Source organism: Takifugu rubripes, unplaced genomic scaffold, assembly GCF_901000725.2.
Source record: "Takifugu rubripes unplaced genomic scaffold, fTakRub1.2, whole genome shotgun sequence".
Classification (NCBI taxonomy): Eukaryota; Metazoa; Chordata; class Actinopteri; order Tetraodontiformes; family Tetraodontidae; genus Takifugu; species Takifugu rubripes.
The window spans coordinates 137,301-154,189 of NW_021821634.1; the positions used below are offsets into that span (position 1 = coordinate 137,301).

At 43.0% G+C, this 16,889-nt stretch overlaps 1 protein-coding gene across 5 annotated transcripts in view; it reads right to left on the reverse strand.

Moving 5' to 3' along the window:
* The window catches only part of LOC101065100 (hydrocephalus-inducing protein-like), a 29,992-nt gene extending 16,658 nt beyond the window's left edge, over positions 1-13,334 (reverse strand). The window contains exons 1-7 of one of the 5 annotated variants that reach the window (XM_029832103.1): positions 11,468-12,003; positions 10,877-10,996; positions 8,829-8,963; positions 3,258-3,457; positions 3,060-3,184; positions 1,398-1,596; positions 839-1,013 (exon numbers count right to left, since the gene is read on the reverse strand). In XM_029832103.1, the coding sequence (XP_029687963.1) occupies positions 839-1,013; positions 1,398-1,596; positions 3,060-3,184; positions 3,258-3,457; positions 8,829-8,963; positions 10,877-10,996; positions 11,468-11,497 (984 nt within the window). In that variant the 5' untranslated portion in view covers positions 11,498-12,003. Of the gene's footprint in view, positions 1-838; positions 1,014-1,397; positions 1,597-1,714; positions 1,924-3,059; positions 3,185-3,257; positions 3,458-8,828; positions 8,964-10,876; positions 10,997-11,467; positions 12,005-13,118 lie in introns of those variants that run through there. The other 4 variants (XM_029832102.1, XM_029832104.1, XM_029832101.1 and 1 more) reach the window with 4 other exon arrangements.
* Positions 13,335-16,889: the final 3,555 nt, after the last annotated feature.

Genomic DNA, 16,889 nt, shown 5'->3' on the forward strand with positions numbered 1-16,889 from the left:
ACCCTAAAACTGACCTAACGCTAACCTTAACCTAACCCAACCCTAACCCTAACGTGTAATGGCCTAACCCTAATCTAACCCTAACCCTGACCCTAACCCTAACCCAACCCTAACCCTAATGTGTAATGGCCTAACCCTAATCTAACCCTAACCCTAACAACTAACCCTAACCCTGACCCTAACCCTTAACTCTAACATGTAATGGCCTAACCCTAACCCTAACGTGTAATGGCCTAACCCTAACCTAACCCAACCCTAACCCTGACCTAACCCTAACCCTAACGTGTAATGGCCTAACCCTAACCCTAACCCTCTAACCCTAACCTAACCCAACCCTAACCCTGACCTAACCCTAACCCTAACCCTAACCCTTAACTCTAACGTGTAATGGCCTAACCCTAACCCTAACCCTCTAACCCTAACCTAACCCAACCCTAACCCTGACCTAACCCTAACGTGTAATGGCCTAACCCTAACCCTAACCCTCTAACCCTAACCTAACCCTAACCCTAACCCAACCCTAACCCTGACCTAACCCTAACCCTGACCTAACCCTAACCCTAACGTGTAATGGCCTAACCCTAACCCTAACCCTCTAACCCTAACCTAACCCAACCCTAACCCTGACCTAACCCTAACGTGTAATGGCCTAACCCTAACCCTAAAGCAGGACGACGTGGGGCGCCCTCATATTGGATCTATTATTCCAAAAATCCAGTATTTTTCTTTTAACAAAACAATCTGAGGACAGTTGTGAGACTAGAATCACGATACTGCAGAATAGTGATCAATGTTGCAACGATTTGTGGTTAAAGGGCCGAATGTAACGAACACCCACCGCTGGTTCCACCGTGATGCAGCCGTGGGAACAAGACAGGCAGAGATCCTGCTCAGCCGGACCTGTGAAGCCCTGCGAGGCGTCGGGCAGCGCGGAGAGTCTTTGGAATTCTGTGGAGTCGGATTCATTTCTCCTTTCCTGTTGCTCCTCATGCTGCAGAAACTGGGAGCTTCTTCTGGAAATAAGAGCAGAGAAAAATACTGCAGAAACTACAAGTGAGTTTGAAGACGAGTAAATCAGTGAGCAAAGGTTCCCAGATGAAATGTTGGGTTAGGGCAGCGCTTCTCAAATAGTGGGGCGCGCCCCCCTGGGGGGGCTAGGGTTAGAGTTAGGGTTAGGGTTAGAGGGTTAGGGTTAGAGAAGGTTAGGGTTAGAGACGTCCCTCAGCCTGCAAACTCAGCACATCGTTTCGCAAATAACGGACTTTATTCCTCTCTTATTCTTTGTGCTAGTTTTGCTGTTGGTTTTGTATCTGTCATCATCATGCCTGGTGTTGTCCTTCCTGCGGTTCCTCCTGTAGAGATGGAGATGTTGTCCACCACTCAGCGCTCACACAAACCTCATGAGGTTCAGTTCCTGGTTGCTGCTCACTGTTGTCCAGCAGTACCGGAGGGGGACATTATGCTTGTTGATGAGGGACACGGTGCGATTGACAGTAGACAAGGAGATGTACGTCTGTGTCAGGTGCACCAAGTCCGGCTCCAGGTGAACGTCCACTTCCTCAGAAGAGCCATGGAGTCGGATGTGAACATCTTCACCTGGACAACAGAGAACCATCAGCTGACTGAGGAGACACTTTCAACATTCTTTAAGACGCAACACAATGTGACACAATCACGTTTAGATGCAACAGAAGAGAAGATGTGATGTCAGTACATTTGTTAATCTTAATTCTAAAGGATTTTCCTTTTGAGGAATGCCAAATGAGCTTTTTTGTTGGGGTTCTGGGTTGTGTCGGTCTTTGTCCTGCAGGGGGTGGTGTGGAGCACAATAGGTGGCAGCTGGCTCTGCAGGCAGGTGCACCTGAGGGCAATTTACATCCTGCAGCCTATTTAAGCAGGTGGTTCCTGCCCGTCAGCGCCAGAGTGTCTGTTCGTCTTCCTCATCGTGTGCTGGGTGTTTGTTTGGGTTCCCCTGTCGCGTGTTGGTGTTCTGCGTTCTGGAGGGCCGCTCCTGTTTCCGGGTTTCCTGGAGGGCTACCCTTGTGTTTCCCCCCCTGTAAATAAAACCTGTTGACCATTCTACCACTGTGTCCTGGCCTGCGTTTGGGTTCTGTTTTTAACCCCTCCAGGACTGCCGAGCACCAGGGAACACAGGAAACCGGGAACAGGAGCGGCCCTCCAGGGAACAGAACACCAACACATGACGATGGAACCCGAACAAACACCCATCACACGACGAGGAAGACAAACAGACACTCTGGCACTGACAGGCAGGAACCACCTGCTTAAATAGGCAGCAGGATGTAAATTGCCCTCAGGTGCACCTGCCTGCAGAGCCAGCTGCCACCAATTGTGCTCCACACCACCCCCTGCAGGACAAAGACCGACACAACCCAGAACCCCAACATTTTTGCTGGAGTCGGTTCTCAAACCTTAGTGGTTGATCTTTCTAGTTGAAATTATTTTATTTTCACCTTTACTGACAAGAAACTAAACACCATCCTGGCTGATGGAAAAAATCCTACTATAGGTGGTGTCATCACATCCATAGCCTACAGGAACAATAGCGCTTAGATGATACAAAAATAAAGTAAATTAAAGGAAAGCAGTTATTATCTTACAACATCATCGTGCTCAGGAGGTGGCTGACATGTAGGGTTAGCTGAAGCTTATTGAGGAGCTTTTCCCATCACCAACTAGGCTTATTTGGAATTCTGGTTATTCCCAATTAGGGTCTTGGGTGTATGAACACACTCCGGATTGGTCAATAGGGCACATAGAGTATTTACCCACACCCAGGGGTACTTTATAGTGAAAATGATTAGCATCATCTCATTTTTGGTGTCGCCTGGTGACTGGCCTTTATCGTCCCAGTATGATCTGGATATTGACCTTTATAAAATTATATTGTCAAGAACGAGGTGACTGCTGGATGCGTGATGGTTCTCAGAATTAAAAGCTAATAAACAAATGAAAAAGCATTTTTTTGCATGCTTGTAAATAGACTAAAACGCTGCTGAGGGTGTTTCATGGGGCTAATTTTGGTGTCCTTCCCTCACCAGTGTGGTAATGCAGGGTCAGGGCCCGGCTGTGCTCTCCGACTGTCATTGGGCTGAACACGACAGTCACCTGTGTGCTCTCAAACACACCCAGAGTCCCAGCAGGGGGCGTCACTGAGAATGGCCTGAAACACATTTGAAAGCCTTTATTCCAGCCAGGATGTGATGCAGCATCGTTAGTTAGGGTTGAACTCTCACCGCTGTGTCAGCAGGGTGAAGTTGGCCGGGCCGTTGCCAACGTTACGGACCAGATGGGTCATCTCTGTGGAGCCTTTGACAGCACACGTGGGGAAACGGTACTCCGTCTTGAAGTCAAGAACGGCCCGTGGTCCAATGGCAAGAACGGGAACCTCTAAGCTTTCTCTGTCTGTCACAAAAACCAGTGTGTGCTGGTAATCCTGGTGACCACAAGAATCAGGGAAACACAACACGTGTGAGACTTCAAAGTGCTGGTGACCAGCATATACGATGGGTTAGGGTTAGCATATTAGTATATGAGTTAGTATATTAGTACATGAGTTAGTATATTAGCACATTAGTTAGTACATTAGTGCATGAGTTAGTATATTAGTATATGAGTTAGTATATTAGTACATGAGTTAGTACATTAGTACATGAGTTAGTATATTAGTGCATGAGTTAGTATATTAGTATATGAGTTAGTATATTAGCACATTAGTTAGTACATTAGTGCATGAGTTAGTATATTAGTACATGAGTTAGTATATTAGCACATTAGTTAGTACATTAGTGCATGAGTTAGTATATTAGTATATGAGTTAGTATATTAGTACATGAGTTAGTATATTAGTATATGAGTTAGTATATTAGTATATGAGTTAGTATATTAGTACATGAGTTAGTATATTAGTATATGAGTTAGTATATTAGTACATGAGTTAGTATATTAGCACATGAGTTAGAACATTAGTACATGAGTTAGTATATTAGTGCATGAGTTAGTATATTAGCACATGAGTTAGAACATTAGTACATGAGTTAGTATATTAGTGCATGAGTTAGTATATTAGTATATGAGTTAGTATATTAGTACATGAGTTAGTACATTAGTACATGAGTTAGTATATTAGTACATGAGTTAGTATATTAGCACATTAGTTAGTACATTAGTACATGAGTTAGTATATTAGTATATGAGTTAGTATATTAGTACATGAGTTAGTATATTAGCACATTAGTTAGTACATTAGTGCATGAGTTAGTATATTAGTATATGAGTTAGTATATTAGTACATGAGTTAGTACATTAGTACATGAGTTAGTATATTAGTGCATGAGTTAGTATATTAGTATATGAGTTAGTATATTAGTACATGAGTTAGTACATTAGTACATGAGTTAGTATATTAGTACATGAGTTAGTACATTAGTACATGAGTTAGTATATTAGTGCATGAGTTAGTATATTAGTATATGAGTTAGTATATTAGTACATGAGTTAGTACATTAGTACATGAGTTAGTATATTAGTACATGAGTTAGTACATTAGTGCATGAGTTAGTGTATTAGTATATGAGTTAGTACATTAGTACATGAGTTAGTATATTAGTATATGAGTTAGTATATTAGTGCATGAGTTAGTATATTAGTACATGAGTTAGAACATTAGTACATGAGTTAGTATATTAGTATATGAGTTAGTATATTAGTGCATGAGTTAGTATATTAGTATATGAGTTAGTATATTAGTACATGAGTTAGAACATTAGTACATGAGTTAGTATATTAGTATATGAGTTAGTATATTAGTGCATGAGTTAGTATATTAGTATATGAGTTAGAACATTAGTACATGAGTTAGTATATTAGTGCATGAGTTAGTATATTAGTGCATGAGTTAGTATATTAGTGCATGAGTTAGTATATTAGTATATGAGTTAGTATATTAGTACATGAGTTAGAACATTAGTACATGAGTTAGTATATTAGTATATGAGTTAGTATATTAGTGCATGAGTTAGTATATTAGTATATTAGTTAGAACATTAGTACATGAGTTAGTATATTAGTGCATGAGTTAGTATATTAGTGCATGAGTTAGTATATTAGTATATGAGTTAGTATATTAGTACATGAGTTAGTACATTAGTACATGAGTTAGTATATTAGTACATGAGTTAGTACATTAGTGCATGAGTTAGTATATTAGTACATGAGTTAGTACATTAGTGCATGAGTTAGTGTATTAGTATATGAGTTAGTATATTAGTACATTAGTTAGTACATTAGTACATGAGTTAGTACATTAGTACACGAGTTAGTACATTAGTACATGAGTTAGTATATTAGTACACGAGTTAGTACATTAGTACACGAGTTAGTATATTAGTACATGAGTTATTACATTAGTACATTAGTTAGTAAATTAGTACATGAGTTAGTATATTAGTACATGAGTTAGTATATTAGTATATGAGTTAGTATATTAGTATATGAGTTAGTATATTAGTACATTAGTTAGTACATTAGTACATGAGTTAGTACATTAGTACACGAGTTAGTACATTAGTACATGAGTTAGTATATTAGTACACGAGTTAGTACATTAGTACATGAGTCAGTATATTAGTACATGAGTTAGTATATTAGTATATGAGTTAGTATATTAGTATATGAGTTAGTATATTAGTACATTAGTTAGTATATTAGTACATGAGTTAGTATGTTAGTATATGAGTTAGTATGTTAGTATATGAGTTAGTATATTAGTACATTAGTTAGTATATTATTACATTAGTTAGTATATTAGTACACGAGTTAGTATATTAGTACACAAGTTAGTATATTAGTACATGAGTTAGTATATTAGTACATTAGTACATTAGTTAGTATATTAGTACATGAGTTAGTATATTAGTGCATTAGTTAGTATATTAGTATATGAGTTAGTATATTAGTACATGAGTTAGTACATTAGTACACGAGTTAGTACATTAGTACATGAGTTAGTAAATTAGTATATTAGTTAGTATATTAGTAGATGAGTTAGTATATTAGTGCATGAGTTAGTATATTAGTGCATGAGTTAGTATATTAGTGCATGAGTTAGTATATTAGTATATGAGTTAGTATATTAGTACATGAGTTAGAACATTAGTACATGAGTTAGTATATTAGTATATGAGTTAGTATATTAGTGCATGAGTTAGTATATTAGTATATGAGTTAGAACATTAGTACATGAGTTAGTATATTAGTGCATGAGTTAGTATATTAGTGCATGAGTTAGTACATTAGTGCATGAGTTAGTATATTAGTACATGAGTTAGTACATTAGTGCATGAGTTAGTGTATTAGTATATGAGTTAGTATATTAGTACATTAGTTAGTACATTAGTACATGAGTTAGTACATTAGTACACGAGTTAGTACATTAGTACATGAGTTAGTATATTAGTACACGAGTTAGTACATTAGTACATGAGTTATTACATTAGTACATTAGTTAGTAAATTAGTACATGAGTTAGTATATTAGTACATGAGTTAGTATATTAGTATATGAGTTAGTATATTAGTATATGAGTTAGTATATTAGTACATTAGTTAGTACATTAGTACATGAGTTAGTATATTAGTACATGAGTTATTACATTAGTACATGAGTTAGTAAATTAGTACATGAGTTAGTATATTAGTATATGAGTTAGTATATTAGTATATGAGTTAGTATATTAGTACATTAGTTAGTATATTAGTACATGAGTTAGTATGTTAGTATATGAGTTAGTATGTTAGTATATGAGTTAGTATATTAGTACATTAGTTAGTATATTATTACATTAGTTAGTATATTAGTACACGAGTTAGTATATTAGTACACAAGTTAGTATATTAGTACATTAGTACATTAGTTAGTATATTAGTACATGAGTTAGTAGATTAGTGCATTAGTTAGTATATTAGTATATGAGTTAGTATATTAGTACATTAGTTAGTATATTATCACATTAGTTAGTACATTAGTACATGAGTTAGTAAATTAGTATATTAGTTAGTATATTAGTAGATGAGTTAGTATATTAGTGCATTAGTTAGTATATTAGTATATGAGTTAGTATATTAGTACATTAGTTAGTATATTAGCACATTAGTTAGTACATTAGTACATGAGTTAGTATATTAGTATATGAGTTAGTATATTAGTACATTAGTTAGTATATTAGCACATTAGTTAGTACATTAGTACATGAGTTAGTATATTAGTATATGAGTTAGTATATTAGTACATTAGTTAGTATATTAGTATATGAGTTCGTATATTAGTACATGAGTTAGTATATTAGTACATGAGTTAGTATATTAGTACATTAGTTAGTACATTAGTACATGAGTTAGTACATTAGTACATGAGTTAGTATATTAGTACATGAGTTAGTATATTAGTACATTACTTAGTACATTAGTACATGAGTTAGTATATTAGTACATGAGTTAGTATATTAGTGCATTAGTTAGTATATTAGTATATGAGTTAGTATATTAGTATATGAGTTAGTACATTAGTACATGAGTTAGCATATTAGTATATGAGTTAGTATATTAGTACATGAGTTAGTATATTAGTGCATTAGTTAGTATATTAGTATATGAGTTAGTATATTAGTATATGAGTTAGTACATTAGTACATGAGTTAGTACATTAGTACACGAGTTAGTACATTAGTACATGAGTTAGTATATTAGTACATTAGTTAGTACATTAGTTGTTTGCATCCAGGCTGGGTGGAGCTGCGTCCCGCCGCCTTACCTGCAGCTCCTCATCCTGTTAGCTGCCATTTAAAAGCTGCTCTCCTCCCCATGAGAACCCTAACCCTAACCTTAACCCTAACCCTCTCACCCAAACCCTCTAACCCTATCCCTCTAACCCTATCCCTCTAACCCTAACCCTAACCCTCTCACCCTAACCCTCTAACCCTAACCCTCTAACCCTAACCCTAACCCCCTAACCCTCTAACCCTAACCGTAACCCTCTAACCCTAACCCTAACCCTAACCCTCTAACCCTAACCGTAACCTTCTCACCCTAACCCTAACCCTAACCCTCTAACCCTAACCGTAACCTTCTCACCCTAACCCTATAACCCTAACCCTAACCCTCTAACCCTAACCCTAACCCTAACCCTCTAACCCTAACCGAAACCTTCTCACCCTAACCCTATAACCCTAACCGTAACCCTCTAACCCTATCCCTCTAACCCTAACCCTAACCCTCTCACCCTAACCCTCTAACCCTAACCCTCTAACCCTAACCCTCTCACCCTAACCCTCTAACCCTAACCCTAACCCTCTCACCCTAACCCTCTAACCCTAACCCTCTAACCCTAACCCTCTAACCCTAACCCTAACCCTCTAACCCTAACCCTCTCACCCTAACCCTCTAACCCTAACCCTCTAACCCTAACCCTAACCCTCTAACCCTCTCACCCTAACCCTCTAACCCTAACCCTCTAACCCTCTAACCCTAACCCTCTCACCCTAACCCTCTAACCCTAACCCTAACCCTCTAACCCTAACCCTCTAACCCTAACCCTCTCACCCTAACCCTAACCCAAACCTCTAACCCAACCCTCTAACCCTAACCCTCTCACCCTAACCCTCTAACCCTAACCCTCTCACCCTCTTCAGATTCTATCTCCCCCGTCTCCATTTTGGCTGCCTGTCACACGTGTGACACATTTTCTATTTTCGGCCTATTTGAGATGTTGTGTTCTCAACACTATCGTCTGATCCATCACTGAATCGATACCTTGTGTTCTTGGGGGGTGAAGCAGATGGTGTAGGTCGCTGCCATTCCTGGTGCAACTTTCCTACCAGCGTTCTTCGGAGGAACCACCTTGAAGAACTGCGACTCCTGGAACTCTGGCTTCACTTGTCGTGAAACCTGGATGAAAAAACCCAGTTCAGCACATGGTTGAATAAACTGTTACGATCAGGACCGTCTCCAGAGTCTCAGACCAGCACCCAGACCAGCACTCAGACCAGCACCCAGACCAGCACCCAGACCAGCACCCAGACCAGCACCCAGACCAGCACTCAGACCAGCACTCAGACCAACACCCAGACCAGCACCCAGACCAGCACTCAGACCAGCACCCAGACCAGCACTCAGACCAGCACTCAGACCAGCACCCAGACCAGCACTCAGACCAGCACTCAGACCAGCACTCAGACCAGCACCCAGACCAGCACTCAGACCAGCACCCAGACCAGCACCCAGACCAGCACCAGGCTCTTCTGAGAGGACCGTCCTGCTGATGGGACGAAGGAGACGAGGAGACGAGTCCATCATGTCCAGCTGCATTAGTTTAGTTTAGGATGCAGAACTTAATGTGGTGGGTTAGTGTCACACACATATACGTTTACTAGCAGACAGGAGTACACACACACACACACACACACACTCACACACACACTTACACACACTCATACTCTAACCCTAACCCTCTCACCCTAACCCTCTAACCCTAACCCTCTAACCCTAACCCTCTAACTCTAACCCTCTCACCCTAACCCTCTAACCCTAACCCTAACCCTAACCCTCTAACCCTATTAACCCTAACCCTCTCACCCGAACCCTCTAACCCTAACCCTATTAACCCTAACCCTAACCCTCTAACCCTAACCCTCTAACCCTCTAACTCTAACCCTCTCACCCTAACCCTCTAACCCTAACCCTAACCTCTAACCCTAACCCTCTAACCCTAACCCTATTAACCCTAACCCTAACCCTAACCCTAAAACCCTAACCCTCTAACCCTATTAACCCTAACCCTAACCCTTTAACTCTAACCCTCTCACCCTAACCCTCTAACCCTAAACCTCTAACTCTAACCCTAACCCCCTAACCCTAACCCTCTAACCCTAACCCCAACCCTAACTCTAACCCCAACCCTAACCCTAACCCTAAACCTAACCTCTAACCCTAACCCTAACTCTAACTCTAACCCTAACCCTAACCCTCTAACCCTAATCCTCTAACCCTAACCCTAACTCTAACCCTAACCCTAACTCTAACTCTAACCCTAACCCTAATGCTAACCCTAACCCTATAACCCTAACCCTAACCCTCTCACCCTAACCCTCTAACCCTAACCCTCTAACCCTAACCCTAACCCTAACTCTAACCCTAACCCTAACCCTAACCCTATAACCCTAACCCTAACCCTCTCACCCTAACCCTCTAACCCTAACCCTCTAACCCTAACCCTAACCCTAACCCTAACCCTAACCTTAACCCTCTAACCCTAACCCTCTAACCCTAACCCTAACCCTAACCCTAACCCTAACCTTAACCCTCTCACCCTAACCCTATAACCCTAACCCTAACCCTCTCACCCTAACCCTCTAACCCTAACCCTCTAACCCTAACCCTAACCCTAACCCTAACCCTAACCCTAACCTTAACCCTCTCACCCTAACCCTCTAACCCTAACCCTCTCACCCTCTTCAGATTCTATCTCCCCCGTCTCCATTTTGGCTGCCTGTCACACGTGTGACACATTTTCTATTTTCGGCCTATTTGAGATGTTGTGTTCTCAACACTATCGTCTGATCCATCACTGAATCGATACCTTGTGTTCTTGGGGGGTGAAGCAGATGGTGTAGGTCGCTGCCATTCCTGGTGGAACTCATACAGACTCACACACAGACACACTCACACAGACACACACACACACACACACTCACACACACACTGACACACACACACACACACACTCACACACACTCTCACACACACGCACACACACACACTCACTCTCACACACACTCACACTCACACACATTCACACACACCTTATCATTGTTGTGCAGCTGTAGCTGTAGTTTATAAGTGTGTGTTGGTGTGAAGTTCCTGAAGATCAGCTCAGACGGGTCGGGCTGGACCAGCGGCTTCTCCATATCTGACCAAGAAAGCTGGAACATTCACACACATTAGAATTGAACAAAAAACATTTCTGACCTTGCACAATTCCACAGAAATGGTCATTGTGTGCTTCTGCCTCGGACCTGAGGCCTCGGACCTGAGGCCTCGGACCTGAGGCCTGAGGGGAGGGCTGGCCCGAGGCCTGACCTGAGGCCTCGGACCTGAGGCCTCGGACCTGAGGCCTCGGACCTGAGGCCTGAGGGGAGGGCTGGCCCGAGGCCTGACCTGAGGCCTCGGACCTGAGGCCTCGGACCTGAGGCCTGAGGGGTGGCCTGAGGGGAGGCCTGACCTGAGGCCTGGCCTGAGGCCTGAGGGGAGGCCTGACCTGAGGCCTGACCTGAGGCCTGAGGGGAGGGACCCTGGAACAGGCTCAGATTGTGGCCCCTCCAAAAGAAAAACATCAGTGTTTCCACCTTTTGTGCAGGGGTCATTTGTGGTCAATATCTGCCCTGGAGTCTTACCTTGGATTTTGCTTTTTGTTTGGTGTCCATACTTGTTGGCAGGGTCAGAGGTCACAGACAGGACTGGAGGCACTTGTTAAACAAGTGAATATCGTCACAATGTTGCTTTGAATCAAATCTTGTTTATCATGAAAGCTCTTTGAGCCTTTCATCTTTCTACTTGTTTGATCTGATCTTTGAGTGACGTTAGTTAACACATTAGCACATTAGCACATTAGCACTTTGCTATTCACTCCTATCAACACAGAATCTGCAAAAATCTGATTCCCCAGAAACTGAAACATCCACTTGAGCCACATGTTTTGGAGCCACTCGGACCAGAGTCCTGGAAAATGGCAAAATTAGTGCTGGAATAATTAAAATGAGGAATTATGGTAACCTGAGGCCCTTGCATTTCATACACAGCCATATTTCCTGTTTCCTGTGCTAATTTATTCAACGTAAGTTTTGTTATTGTCACATACGGCTGCTTTTCTGTCTTAGGGTTAAGGTTAGGGTTAGGGTTAGGTTAGGTTAGGTTAGGTTAGGTTAGGTTAGGTTAGGTTTAGGTTTAGGTTAGGGTTAGGTTAGGTTAGGTTAGGTTAGGTTAGGTTAGGTTAGGTTTAGGGTTAGGTTTAGGTCAGGTTTAGGTTTAGGTTAGGGTTAGGTTAGGTTAGGTTAGGTTAGGTTAGGGTTAGGGTTAGGTTTAGGTTAGGTTAGGTTTAGGTTTAGGTTAGGGTTAGGTTAGGGTTAGGGTTAGGGTTAGGGTTGGGTGGTTGGGTTTAGGCTTAGGGTGGTTGGGTTAGGGTTAGGGTTAGGTTTAGGTTAGGGTTAGGGTTAGGGTTAGGGTTAGGTTTAGGTTAGGGTTAGGGTTAGGGTTGGGTTTAGGCTTAGGGTGGTTGGGTTAGGGTTAGGGTTAGAGTGGTTGGGTTAGGGTTAGGGTGGTTGGGTTAGGGTTAGGGTTAGGGTGGTTGGGTTAGGGTTAGGGTGGTTGGGTTAGGGTGGTTGGGTTAGGATTAGGGTTAGGGTTAGGGTGGTTGGGTTAGGATTAGGGTTAGGGTTAGGGTTAGGGTTAGGGTTGGGTTTAGGCTTAGGGTGGTTGGGTTAGGGTTAGGGTTAGAGTGGTTGGGTTAGGGTTAGGGTGGTTGGGTTAGGGTTAGGGTGGTTGGGTTAGGGTTAGGGTGGTTGGGTTAGGGTGGTTGGGTTAGGATTAGGGTTAGGGTTAGGGTGGTTGGGTTAGGGTTAGGGTTAGGGTGGTTGGGTTAGGATTAGGGTTAGGGTTAGGGTTAGGGTTAGGGTGGTTGAAACGTTGAGCTTTGATTCTATATTCCTACACCTGAAAGTGTTCTCGAGCATTGGGAAAAAAATCTGGGGTTATTCTGAAAAATTGTCCATTCTAGCCTTTTTGTAAACTAATCGACAGTCTTTCCAGGCTACATGGTAGCTGTCTATTTTACAAGAATGCCACTTCCTTTCTAGTCTTTGCCCTTTCTGCTTGAGGGCCCTGATGTGTGAATTATACCAGGGGGCCACACCTCCTCTGATTTACTATTTTCTTTTTCGGGGGGCAACAGAATCAAGCGTGATTCTCAGTGAGGTTGCTGCACCTTCAGCAATAGAGTCAACCTCAGCAGGGCTAAGATTATAATGATTGATCCCTGGGGAAACGCACGGTGGTCCTGGGATCAGCACACGGTGGTCCTGGGATCAGCACACGGGGGTCCTGGGATCAGCACACGGTGGTCCTGGGATCAGCACACGGGGGTCCTGGGATCAGCACACGGGGGTCCTTGGATCAGCACACGGGGGTCCTGGGATCAGCACACGGGGGTCCTGGGATCAGCACACGGGGGTCCTGGGATCAGCACACGGGGGTCCTTGGATCAGCACACGGTGGTCCTGGGATCAGCACAGGGATCACTTCCTTAAACTTAGCTACAGCATTATCTGAAAGACATCTGCTATAGTGAGACTGCATATTATCTTCATGTTCCATTTAAGTATTTAACAAATATTTTCTGATGGCAAATTCTGTTGCAAATATCCTAAAAGCAACCAAAAAGTCACACCACCCTTTTGAACATAGTTTGAAGCTAAATCGCGACAAAACGTTGCCTTTTTATGCTGCCTGTTGCTCCTTCTTTGCTCCTTCATGACAGCGTTCCTCCCACCATTCTGCAGATTTTACTGCTTTCTATGTGTATAACTCCATATTTGAGGATGACATAATTAAACACATAACTCTCAATTTAACATAACAACATTCATATTTACTGCCATGAGTTGTCTGTGGCTGCCAGACTTAAACTTACCCTAACTAAGCTTCCATTACCGGTACTGAACAACTCTCTGTCTCTCTTATCAAGTTCTTTGTGTTTTTATCAGTGTTTTGTTCCAGACCTGAGTAAACTGGTGCATGAGGGCAAATCCGATAGAGAACTAATCATCCAACACTGATTATTCTTATCTAAGACCCAAACATCACACAGATGTTAAACAGGACAGATGGTTCTTTTCATGCACATCAATAAAGGCTCAAAATCCAAACCTCAGAGTTGCAGGTTGCTGTGAGTGCAGACAGAAAGTTGCTCAGTGTTGCTCTGCAGGTCGTTAGAAAACAAGCAACGAACCGCTGATCTGAGGCGTCACACACCCTCACTGTCTTTGTTGCTCCATGTTGCCATGACAACGAGCTCGGCGTCTCCGGTGGATTGGATGTCTGATTGGCCACCACATCTGAAAGCAGCTGCACATCGGATGGCTGTTTTTTCCTCCTCAGTTTCATCAATCTATGAGGCGAGAAATTAGCTCCACTTCTCTGTCGACCGTTGCTCCGCTGTGGGAGGCTACGGACGTCGGTACCCCGGACGTCGGTATCCCGGACGTCGGTACCCCGGACGTCGGTACCCCGGACGTCGGTACCCCGGACCCCGGACTCCAGACACTCAGCTGCACATGTTGATGCCGAAGCTGCGATCGCGGTGCTCCATCTTTCCATCTGCTACCGCTTTTTCCGGCGGTTTAGGAACTTTTATCAATACAAAAATGCATGAAAACTATACGCATTTAAAACACAATAAGTCATAAAGAAAATGAGTCTCGTTATCAGTAAAATAATTTAACAAATGTATTTATTGTATGGGAAAAAGCAAAATAAACTACTAATTATCATGTCAAAGTGCAGCTTTCTTCAACAGACAATTGACCACGTGTGTCCAAAAGCTAATAGGAGGTGGATCAAGATCCAGTTAGAGGGTTAGGGTTTCCCCTAACTATTAAAGGTTATAATAGTTAGAGGGTTAGGGTTTCCCCTAACTATTAAAGGTTATAATAGTTAGAGGGTTAGGGTTTCCTCTATTAAAGGTTATAATAGTTAGAGGGTTTCCCCTAACTATTAAAGGTTATAATAGTTAGAGGGTTAGGGTTTCCCCTAACTATTAAAGGTTATAATAGTTAGAGGGTTAGGGTTTCCCCTAACTATTAAAGGTTATAATAGTTAGAGGGTTAGGGTTTCCCCTAACTATTAAAGGTTATAACAGTTAGAGGGTTAGGGTTTCCTCTAACTATTAAAGGTTATAACAGTTAGAGGGTTAGGGTTTCCTCTAACTATTAAAGGTTATAACAGTTAGAGGGTTAGGGTTTCCTCTAACTATTAAAGGTTATAACAGTTAGAGGGTTAGGGTTTCCCCTAACTATTAAAGGTTATAATAGTTAGAGGGTTAGGGTTTCCTCTAACTATTAAAGGTTATAATAGTTAGAGGGTTAGGGTTTCCCCTAACTATTAAAGGTTATAACAGTTAGAGGGTTAGGGTTTCCTCTAACTATTAAAGGTTATACAAGACCTGGTGCACCGACTCCGCTACTCTGAGGAGACACTGCTCAGCCAACGTGGAGTTTTTAATGGTTAAATGTAGACCGTTTTATCTGCCTCGGGAATTCACATCCGTCATCATAACAGCAGCTTACATTCCCCCGGATGCTAATGCCACTCTTGCGATGAATGAACTTCATGCGGCTATTAGCCAACAACAGTCCGCCCACCCGGAGGCTGCATTTATTGTTGCGGGTGACTTCAATCATTCAAACTTAAAAACTGTTCTTCCAAAATTCCACCAACATGTTTCCTGCAATACAAGAGGAAACAAAACTCTGGACCATGTCTACACAAACATGGCTGGTGCCTATACGGCAACACCCCTCCCCCACCTAGGACAATCAGACCACCTTTCTTTGTTCCTCACCCCCAAGTACTCACCCCTCATCAACCGCGTCAGGCCATCAATGAAGACCATCAAGGTGTGGCCGGCGGGAGCAGACTCCGTACTCCAGGACAGGTTTCAACACACGGACTGGAGTATGTTTACGCCCCAGGGCAGCTGTGGCTCACACACACACACCGACATTGACAATTTCACCTCCACTGTTCTGGACCACATCACCACCACCATCGACAGCATAACCACCACAAAGCGGATCACCACATACCCCAATCAGAAGCCATGGATGAACAAGGAGGTGCGGCTCCTGCTGAAGGTGCGCAACACCGCCTTCAGATCAGGAGAAGCCCAGGCCTACAGCACAGCCAGGGCTAACCTGAGGAGGGGCATCAAAAAGGCCAAGCACACCTACAAACGCAAGATTGAGGGTCACTTTTCCAGCCCTGACCCCAGGCGTATGTGGCAAGGCATCCAGGCCATCACCGACTACAAACCCAACAACTCCAGCCCCACAGTCATGGACACCACCTTCCTGAACGAGCTTAATACCTTCTATGCTCGCTTCGAAAAGGACGACAAGGACACTGCCACTAGGACCCCTCTCCCAGCAGACCACCAACCCATCACACTATCATCTACCGCCGTCTACACAGCCCTCAGCCGGATCAATCCACGCAAGGCTGCTGGTCCTGATGGCATCCCTGGACGTGTGCTCAGGGCATGCGCAGAACAGCTCGCCGGGATTTTTACGGACATCTTCAATCTGTCCCTCGCCCACGCAGTGGTCCCGTCTTGCTTCAAGGCCACAACTATCGTCCCAGTTCCGAAGCATTCCAGACCAACCTGCCTCAATGACTACCGCCCGGTAGCACTCACCCCCATCATTATGAAGTGCTTCGAGCGACTGGTCCTGGCTCACCTGAAGGACTGCCTCCCAACCACACTCGATCCACACCAGTTTGCCTACCGCAGCAACAGGAGCATAGATGATGCAGTCTCCATAGCACTGCACTCTGTGCTCACACACCTGGACAACACGAACACTTATGCACGATTGCTGTTTGCTGACTTCAGCTCAGCTTTCAACACCGTCGTCCCCTCCAAGCTGATCACCAAACTTGGAGACCTGGGCATCAACCCCTCCCTCTGCAACTGGACTCTGGACTTCCTGACCGACAGACCACAGCGTGTTAGGTCAGATCACAGCTGCTCCACCACCATCACAC